Here is a 10,463-nt window from a genome sequence, read left to right as displayed (position 1 = left end):
CTCCAACCATCCACATATCAGTGACATCCAGTGGCCTCTACTTTAGAAATTTGCCCTCATGCCTGTCTGGTAATAGCACACTTCATACTTAAACCCTAAGTTTACACCTAAGCCAAATCAAAACATATACATCTGTGTTGGGGTATGTCTGGAGAGTAGCATTACAGTGAGTTGATTGTTTTAATAGTAAAGATTAAGAAGACACCCATTACAGTCTCACGTTAATGATGATGCCAAGTGAATTGGGGGTATGCTGTGGAGGTAAAGCTCAGGTGACCTGAGTCAGCAGTTCTCACTCACTACTTCAACATACACTTGTTCATTACATACCTGAAAATATGGCAGGGCTTGAATTGGCGATTGCAGTTTCTGTGATACTTATGGGAAGTAAGTTCCCTCAAAAATTTACGTGAGCAGGACTTACTTCAATGTAGATATAGTGCTTGCTGTTCTCTATCACGTGGACATAAGCAGTGTGGATAGACTCTTCATGGTACTTTATACCAGCAGACCAATCAGCAGCAGAGCGGAGCAACTGCAAGGCACCAATCAGTAATGAGCGAACATCAGACAATGGAGGCGACACTAGATACATTTATGCAATGAAGTCACTCTTTTCTTTTAAGCAACTGAACGATTACAGCAGTTTCATTGTCATTTGTAGACCAAGTGCAAGTTAGCAGGTGGGCACTGCTAGTAGGGAAGAGATGGGACAGAAACTTGTTCTTGTACATAGTATATGAGAAAGGTATCCAGCTGGAAAGCACATCCTAAAAATACCTTCTTCTGCCCAAGATTATTTTCATTCAACATTAGAAACTACAACTTGTGTTTCTAAAGAGAATAACTCAGAAGTACTGCTTCTGATGTGAAAATGTTGATATCTATGTAAGTAAAGATTATTCTTTTTTTTTTAATTTTTTTTTACATTTATTTATTTATTTTTTTTGTGTGTGTGTGTGTGTGTGTGTGTGTGTGGCCAGCTCAGCCCACCAGGGGGCGGGGCTGGCTGGCATGTGGTGCTGGGGGATTAAACAGTGGTCCCTGTGGTTTGCTAAGCTTGTTCCAAGTAGGTGCTTTAGACCACTGAGCCATCTCGCCAGCCCCAAGTAAAGATTATTCTTATTGTAGAGTTCTATTGCTACAAGTTATGTAATCATTGTGCTGTTTCTATGACAGTCTCATAACTGCACAAAAGCACCTGTTATTTTGGTGCATTTATTCATAGCACACACTGTCACTCTCAAAAGTACCCTGGTTTGGGCCATATGGTATGGATGTTCAAGCTCTGGCTGAATTATTGATTATTCCTTTGCCCCAAATTTAGTGCCAATCGAATTTCAAAATTCTAAAAGATAGTCCATTTAGCTATGTAATCTGGTTTCTGCCTTTAATTAACAGTCTGATCACAGGCATATGACATTAACTCTAAATTTTCTCAGGGTGATTATAATAGAGACCCAAGAGTATATAAGAAAACTGAAGTTCAGATTGTTAAAGTAGCTTTCATGTTATCACGGGACCTTGAGTTTGCTTCTTAGCACTGGGTATCTTATCTTTGATCATCAAGCTATACTGTGTGCTTTTACCATTTTACCACATCTCTGTGTCATATCAATCAATTTGGAGTTGACCTCCTCGCCTTAAATGAAACAGACTCAAGTGAGGCTCATAACTGCTTCCCTAAATGGTTTCCCAACTCAAATATCCTCTTTTTTTTTTTTTTTGGCTCCGAATGCCTTCAGGGCATGATTGGCTGGCTTAAGTTGTGGGGATCGAACCACAGCAACCTGAGCCTGACTGCTTTGTTGAAGCAGCCACTTAAAGAACTGAGCTAAGAGGCAGGCCCCCTCAAATATCCTCTTGGCCAGAGGTATGCCATCATTTCATCAGTCTTTAAAGTTAGCGTGACCTTAGCTAGGTAGGTCTTTATGCATCTCCTCAGTGTCCATATCAAATTTTACACCTGGCTCTTATTTTTTGTATCATTTATCAGATTCAACTTTTGCTTATCACTCATATAACATCCTCTCTGTTCCAGACTCACCTGCTCCCACCTGGACAGCCAGAGCTTCTAGCTCAGTTACCCAAATTAGAGGCTAATTACACTATTGCTGAGCAGGCTCGCCAATGTCCAAAGCCTCTCTTAATTACTTACTGGCTGTTTATCTTGAATAAAATTCTTCATGCTTTTCAAATTGTATTTCTGTTCTATAAAATGGAGTATCTACTTTACGTTCTAGAGAGGATTAAATGAATTATTGTGAAGTATAGCTGGAGACCTGGCAGCTGGTAAGTAGTGTATAAGTGTTATTATTATTATTGCTATTATTATTGTTATTAACAAGAGCATTAGAGGATGCATTTGAGCAGTGGCAGATTGCACCCAAGATGTAGCAGAGCAAACTGAGGCTGTGCACAGCAGGGTGGATGAGAGGACATAGAAGGCTTCCCATGGCAAGTCCCCAATAAGTACTTATTTATATTTCTTAAACAACAGCAGATCACCGCCACAAGAAGCTTGATATTTCTTTTTTTGGGGGCAGAACCGGGGATTGAACCCAGGCCCTTGCACTTGCCAGAGAAGCGCTTGTTCCATTGAGCCATCTCCCCAGCCCCTAACTTTTTTTTTTTTTTTATATTTCTAATTTGAAACAAATGCTGAAACTCATGAGGTCAACAAGTAAAAAGCATTTAAAAAAATAGTCCCATGCTGCTTAAGAACATTAAAAGTGATCCAATACACAATCAATTTTATGTCTATTATACATAAAGGGTCTGATCAAATTGTTACTGTAATTAATAACTCTTAGAAATTGCACCCAGATATGGTGGTGCATACATTCAATCTTAGCACTCAGGAGGCTGAGGCAGGTGGATTACTGCAAGTTTGGAGCCATCCTGGACTACAATGTGAGTTCAAGGCCAGTGTGAACTGCATAGTGAGAACCTGTTTCAAAAAGGAAAGAGGGAAGGAAGGAAGGAAGGAAGGAAGGAAGGAAGGAAGGAAGGAAGGAAGGAAGGAAGGAAGGAAGGAAAGAAGAAATGTATATTTACAAGGATATTGAAATGTAAAACTAACTGCATTTCAGAGGTTCTACAAAGAGTACTTCAGAACTCTTATGAAGAGTTTATGGCCTACATCTACATCCCCCTGCTCAAGCCTTCATCCAGTTATGAGTGGGGATTTTCAGAGGTGGCTGGATCTAGGGTGTGTGACACTAGGATTAAGGACGTGATGCTGGTGTTAAATGTGTGATGCTAGATGTTGGTGGCAGCACGCATAAGGTGGGTAGCCTGGAAAGGACAAAAGGGAGAGGCAGGCTGCTTCTCCTGCTGCTGTTGCTCGCTGCTCGGTGCCCTCTGCCTGCTCGGTTGTGCTACAGACTGTCCTTCCTGTGCTATGCCACCCCTTGGCCAAGGCACCCGGCCTCGGGAGCCAAGCAACTATGGACTGAAACTTCTACAAACTGTGAGCTGAAATAAACCTTCCTTCCTTTAACTTTGGGTATTGATATTTTGTCTCAGTAATGAGCAAAGTAACTAAGACATGTTCAGACTTTGTCATGCTCTATGCTGTTTGCTTACACAGTATGTGATATTTGATGTTATCAGATGAATATGTGCAATGAAATTGGAAGATTTACTCTCGAACACAAGTAGTCAAATGCCACACAAGAAAACTCATACAGAAAATTTCAGTAAAAAAAATGAAGCAAAGTGAGAAAACGTCTTGATATCTTTACATCATCTTCAAAGAACTGTATTATTGTTGATCAGGGAGAAATCACGAAGTTTGAATATATGTTTCAATTTCTATTGAGTCAACATTAATGTTAATTATAGAATTTTATAGCTAAGGAGCACGGGATGGAAAAATACAGGTCACACTGAAAAGGTTCTTCTGATCCAAATCCTGATTCAGTGCCATAGAGCTCTGGAAACAAGGTGTCAAAGTGCAGTGCATATTAGTGACAGCAGGGCTCAAGACCTGCGGCAGAGCCGTGCACTTATGAACTCAGTCATGCTGGACAAATCATTTCAGTGATGCAGAGGCTCAGTCTCCACCACCATACAACTGAGTTCTCTTCTTCACCTTCTCTCCCAAAGCCACTGTAATGAAAATGTTGCAGAACACCAATGTGCCGATGACAGCAGACATTGTACTTGTGGGTATGTTCAGCTCTGTAAAAGTTATTGGCAAAGTTTATAAGTTACCCGCAGTGGTAACATTTTAGTTTCCTCAAATCCCGAAACCTGAACATTTCTTTCCTTTCTCACTCTCAAAATTTGCTCTGATTCAAAGACTCAATTTGCACATTCACATCAGATAAAGTTTAGGACTGTCAGCTGGGCATCAAGTGGCGTGTTATATCTAGTCAGTTTAGAGTGGCTTCTTGGACAGCCATGCTGAAGAAGGGATTCTAAGAGCAGGGCATGCTGGGAAAGAATTCTGAGGTTAATTACCAGCTGCTGCTATGAACAGGGAGAGTGAAGGTCAGGTACTTGCCACTTTTCCAGTAAAGGCTAACAGTGACTGCTTCCCTTCCTAGAGGCATTTCATGTTTAAAATAAATAGAGCTGTCAATAAAAGGACCATTCTGCACGTCAATTTGTGGGTGCACATAAGCAAAATGGGGGTGGGGAGACTGGCTTCATGAAGCCACAACACAGCTGAATACAGTATAGGGGTGGGCTGGAGGTGAGGTCACCCACCCCCTGAGGTGTTTGTATCATCTATTCTACTGCCTAAGTGCAAACTAACAGCCTTTACTCATAGGGAAAACTCATTTAATTGCGGGGGAAAAAGTCATCATTTGTGGACAAACTTGAAAGATTCCTTTTAAGCAACACAAGAAAAAAAGTCACTTGGGATAATTAGTCATTTACTATTCTTCTAACTAGTTAAAATATGCCTATCACCCCAAGGCAAATGGAAAATGACTTTTTCTTCTTGGTCAATCTGCACTCTTGAGCCATGGAACTCTGAAGTTATATAAAAATCAACTTCACTGAAAGATCTAGGAAATTTTTATCAATATTTCAATAAGTCAACCATACTTGGATTGATTTTATTGGTGTTTTCAATTTAAGATTCGCTCTCTTCTTTTTTCTTTTCTGGCCTGACCAACTTATCCTGTGTTTCTGTTTTAAACCAGTGTAACTGAAAGAAGCCTCAGATCCTCCCCCAGCATGACTCCATGTGGCCTATCTTACTGTTGTACACAGGCTGGGACTCAAACACAACCCACACTTTTTAAACCTCAAGTTTGAATTTACAGCTTTAAAGTATATGAAAATGACATGTTTTTGATTTTATGGTGTAGTCTCAGTATTTAATCAGGACCAGTCCTTTTCCTTTGTCCTCTGCCCAACGTTTTAAACATAAAATATAGCCTCCTTTTCTAACCACAAATCCTAATGTTCTTCTATAGGATGGGCCCAAATCAAACATATATAGGCCAATTAACATGAATTTCTGCTTGAAGGAAAACTTGCAGAATTTTCTTAGATTTTTGTCCCCAGTTTCTTTCATTTCTCTCACCACTTGCTTTTCTTCCCTACAAACTCTGCAAATATCTTGATTCTGCTTTCTTTTCCTAAGCTTCCAAGTCCACCTGAACAAAGGCTGCTTAGCACAAAAGCACTTTCTCTATGTCCCTCAAGCAAAGCACCCAAGTAGTATGAATTGAGAAATCAGGGAAGTGCTCAGTTGGTTGGGCCTTATTCTTTCTGGTTTGTTTGTTTGTTTATTTTTAGGGAAGGGTCTACAGGGTCTCACTATATGATCGGACATCTCAGTGAGCCCCGGGGGCAGGGCCGGCCCCGGGGGCAGGGCCTGCATGGCAGCCCTGGGGATCAAACCCTCGGCTGCTTGTAGGTGCTTTAATCTGCTGAGCTATTTGGCCAGCCCAGGCCTTATTCTTTCTGAATTATAAAAGAAAATGGCAGAAAATAAGATTGAGAATCTGACCCACAGAATGTGGTCCATCCTATCAAGCTCCTTCTTTTAACCACCACTTTTTGTTCTAATTCAGTGTCAGTCACTTGTGTTATGACATACAATTAATTATTCACCTATGGTATTTCTTTGCCTGAGCCAAAAGAAGAAATTAATCTCATGGCGAGGGAGAGAAAGTAAATATAGTTTTTGGAAAATGAGACTGAAGGGGAGAGAGGGAGATCTCTCTTCTCTTAACAGGGTTGAAAGCCAGAAGATACATAGAGAGGTGGGCAACAGGAGCTATCAAAAGGCAAAGCTGATATGCAACTTTGGCTTTCTGGAACCTTGGTGGTTACAACAGTGCTAGGTCTTGCAGGAAACAACCACCACCTTCAACAGTCTCCTTAGAATGGGTTCTCATCTCTACCACTTACTCTTATGTTAAGTGCTCAAAGCTCCAGTTTCCTTGTGTACAAAAATCAGTGTGGGGGAGGAATAGATGTATGCTGTGGCTTGCAGACTGTTGAAAATAAATTAGAAAAACCACAAAAAGCTTGGCACAGTGCTAACAAGGAGTAAAGGCTCCCTGTTAACAACAGCTGCTGCCAGCCAAGACCCAGAGTAATAGGCACAGATCTGTTGCTATGTGGAGACCTGGTTCACAAGAGGAAAAAGCCCTCCCAATAAGAACCTCTGTGGAGAGGAGAGTGAGGGTTTCCTTTTACTCCACCTACCTACCTTATTCTCTCCACTAATCTGCACTGGAAAACATATGGGTGACCTTTCAAACAGATCCTTTGAAGTGTCATTTGGACATTTTCCAAGGGTGGGAACAGGTCCTTTGAAGTGTCATTTAGATGTTTTCCAAGGGTGAGAATAAAAAAATTTTTCAGTAGTATAATTAAATGTCATTTACTTGCCTGTAAATTTCTTCTCTTTTTTCTTTTCTTTCTTCCTTTTCCACTTTCTTTCCTCACTCCCTCTCTCCTATTCATATAAATAGCATGAAGGAGATCACTCCAATGGAATTATTTTTCTCAAAATAGGTGGGGGTTCTTAGCACAATTGTCTAAGGGATGATTCTATCATAAGCCATCCAATTTAATAAAAAGCATTTGTTCCCATGTGTTGATTCCACACAAATGCTGACAATGCCTTATCTGTTTTGTTTCCCATTAACTCTGCAGAGGTTCCAGTAGAAAATATCACATTAAGAGTTTATGTCTCTCAGGTCAGTCATGGTCTCTGAAGAGTTGAAGATGAGTCCAATGCTCAGTAGTGCATCTGAAATGGTAATGGAAGCATTCGGGAACCCAGTTCATTCTTAGCTAGAAGGCATATCCTTTATACACCACCTGCATTAGCAGTCTCAAACCTCCTGTCTCACTTCCTCCTCTGCCAGGCCAGCTTCTGTCCTGTCCTATCTTCTCTGAGAGCTCTTGGCAGGCTTCTGAGAATGCCCAGCTCTAACAGGAACAGCAGATTATTTTAAAAAGTGTGGGTGAAAGTTGCCGAAAGTCAGCTCTCGGGTCTGGGTGACATTTTCAGAAGAAGTGTTCTGTGTTGGTGGGAATAGGTGTTTATTCTGCTTGACACAGTACCCCTCTCCCTGACTGACTGTGCCACCCTGTTGTGGAAGGGTGTGGCCAATGATTTCATAGCCAAAGATGAAATAACTGGGTCCCTTCTGCAGGTGAAAGAATGACTTGAATTTAATCTACTATTTACTTTACCATGTCAAATATTCCTTTTTCTTCATTTCAACAAATATAGGGTAAAGATTTTTTTTACCCCAGATCAAGCCTTGGTAACCCTTCCAGGCGACCACCTCCTTTGATGAAATATCATCTCCTTTTCTGTAAACTTCTGAAGCACTAGGGAAAGCTTAAAAGACACAGCACTGATAGAATATAAGGGCTACACTCTGCGGAGCACTTCACAGGCATTAGAAATTTGCTCACCACTACCCATTATTCAAGCCTACGATACTGTTATGGTTTGTGTCCAATTGTCCCCCCAAGCCTCACGCACTCCTGCGGCAGCTTCTGGAGTTTGTGATTAATTCATGATCCAGTGCTGGGATTATGGGTGTGAGTGCTACACCCGCCCTGGGGCAGATAATCTACATACAAATGTAAGGAAGGGAAAGGGGCTCGCTAAACTGCTGCAGCTGTTGCACATCCTTTTTGCTTTTTGCTGTTTTCAGACACCATGAGATGCTGTCTTCTGCCATGTGCACTCTGCCTTGGAGCCAGCCGAGTACAGACTGAAACTTCCACTGTGAGTTAAATAAGCTTTTCCTTCCTTAATTTTGGGTGTCAAGTATTTTGTCCCAGCAACAAGAGAAAAGTAACTGAGAGAGGCGCAGACAACAAAATTACCCTGCTGAATAGAGGATGAAACTTACACACATAGATAAAGTCATTTTCCAAAGGTTACACTGCTAGCTAATAGATAGGAAAGCTGGAATTTTAACAGTCTAGAATCTACCTCTTTTTTTTTGAAGAATGTTTGTTGTTATTATTATTATTATTATTATTATTTATTTTTTTATTAATGTGTGTGTGTGTGTGTGTGTGTGTGTGTGTGTCAGCTCAGCCCACCAGGGGGCGGGGCTGGCCAGCATGTGGTGCTGGGGGATTGAACCATGGTCCCTGTGCTTTTGCTAAGCTTGTTTCAAGTACGTGCTTTAGACCACTGAGCCATCTCACCAGCCCCTAAAATCTACCTCTTAATTCACATATCATATTACTTCTTTACACTCAAGCTTGTGACCTCTAAGTTCTGATGACATGATCATGTTTAAAAACAATTAATTGAAATATTAACTATATTAAAATTTGCAACAGAGTGCCTAGCAGTCATTTAATTGTGGTCTTATGATAGCTAAGAAAGGTTTATGCGATGACAAACCCTTTAAAAATTAAGTAGCCTACACCTACCTAAGTAGGGCTCTGTCTCCTTATCCTGTCTGGATTCTTTGGAAAGCTAGAGCTTGGCCTCGATTACTGTTCTTGCCTCTTAGGTGCTACACATTCCACTGTCTGTGGTAAGATGAACGTTGAGAGCCAGTCAACAATGAAGAAAGTGAAGCAACACTGTGGTCAGATGTTTCCAGAAAAGGAGAAACACAGCAGGGTACACTTTTGCTTTATTTAAGTTTCTGGTTCTCTCCGACTTTCCTGTCTCTAAAAAGATGTGCTTCCTGGCTGCACCGACTGTTTTCACAATTAAATTTTCAAAACTTCCAAAAAATAATAGGGTTCCAGATTTTGCCAGATAAGGGGTTCTCTAAGCAAAGGAATATAAATTTATAAACAAAACAATAGATATTTGTCTTACTTTTGGCTCAAGAGGGTGAAGAATTCTAACTACACTGCCAGACCCTGGTCGGAATATGGCTTTTGAAAATGAGCAGCCCCTTCCTTATACTTGTGGCCTTCAATCCAGTCAGTCTGGAGGTAAATTTTACTTTAGACACTTAGATGATGGAAATATCAGATTTGAAGGACCAGAGGGATAGAAAGACAAGGTAATTTTGGAATTTAAGAATTCACCAGTGGTGTCTTATTTTCTCATTTACCTTTCCTTGTAATATTGTCTTAGCACTGACATAAAACTAAACTTATGTATGATGTTTTAATTTACTTGGTTTTTTTTAAATTTTCTTTCAAAGGTACACAGGAAAAAGGTTTCATTATCAAAGTGCACATTCCAACCAGTGGCTTCTATATCTATTTAGTAATAAGAATAACTACTTCAGGGGCCGGGGAGATGGCTCAGTAGAATAAGCGCTTCCCTGGCAAGCACAAGGGCCTGAGTTCAATTCCCAGTTCCGCCAAAAAAAAATTTAAAAAAAGAATAACAATTCAAAAACTAAGGGGTGTAACTGAAGTGTGTTATTTTATCAGGGATCCTAACTATATCAGCAGGACTAAATAGAAGGCAATTATACTTTTAATGATGCCGCAGTCATTAAAGACGCTGCATACAAAGTTTCCCTTTCAATATCTGAAGGCGCTACAGAGGACTCACGCCAATCATAAACTTTCAGATAAGAAAGGCGGATCAAAGAGTGGAAATTGCTGGGGCCACCTGCTGCTGTTTTAGAATGTATTTTATTATGCTTAACTGAACAGTTCTCCAGAGGTACTGCCCAACAGCCCTTCTAGATACTTTATTATACCTACAATCAAGCCGCAAAGATTCTAGCAACCAGAAGAGACCCGCCGGAGGAGCTGTCCGAGTCCTTCGTGTCCTGAGTACGCTGGCCACCAGTCACGACACATGTCTCATCCTTCCCTCAAGACTCCATAAATGACACTGAACTAATTAGCAGCCATGCTTCCTTTGGCCCTCATTTTTAGTCATGCTAGTCATCATACCCATTGTGACTTTCCTCAAGTGTATCTGTCCCTTCCTTTCATTTCTACTGTAGGCCTTCAGTGTGTGGCAGAATTACTTTAAAACAGCTTTTTCCCAGTCATTTCATACATATATTATAATATATGATATATAT

General features: G+C 40.6%; 1 protein-coding gene across 1 annotated transcript in view; it reads right to left on the bottom strand.

Moving 5' to 3' along the window:
- The window catches only part of Pld1 (phospholipase D1), a 172,791-nt gene that overhangs the window by 59,819 nt on the left and 102,509 nt on the right, over positions 1 to 10,463 (bottom strand). Inside the window, exon 19 of the mRNA XM_004633552.2 lies at positions 425 to 535. Coding sequence (XP_004633609.2) covers positions 425 to 535 — 111 coding nt within the window. The remainder of the gene's footprint in view (positions 1 to 424; positions 536 to 10,463) is intronic.

Source organism: Octodon degus, unplaced genomic scaffold, assembly GCF_000260255.1.
Source record: "Octodon degus isolate 3935 unplaced genomic scaffold, OctDeg1.0 scaffold00055, whole genome shotgun sequence".
Taxonomy (NCBI): domain Eukaryota; kingdom Metazoa; phylum Chordata; class Mammalia; order Rodentia; family Octodontidae; genus Octodon; species Octodon degus.
Note: the sequence above shows the minus strand (reverse complement) of the source record. Positions and strands in the feature narration are given on the sequence as shown.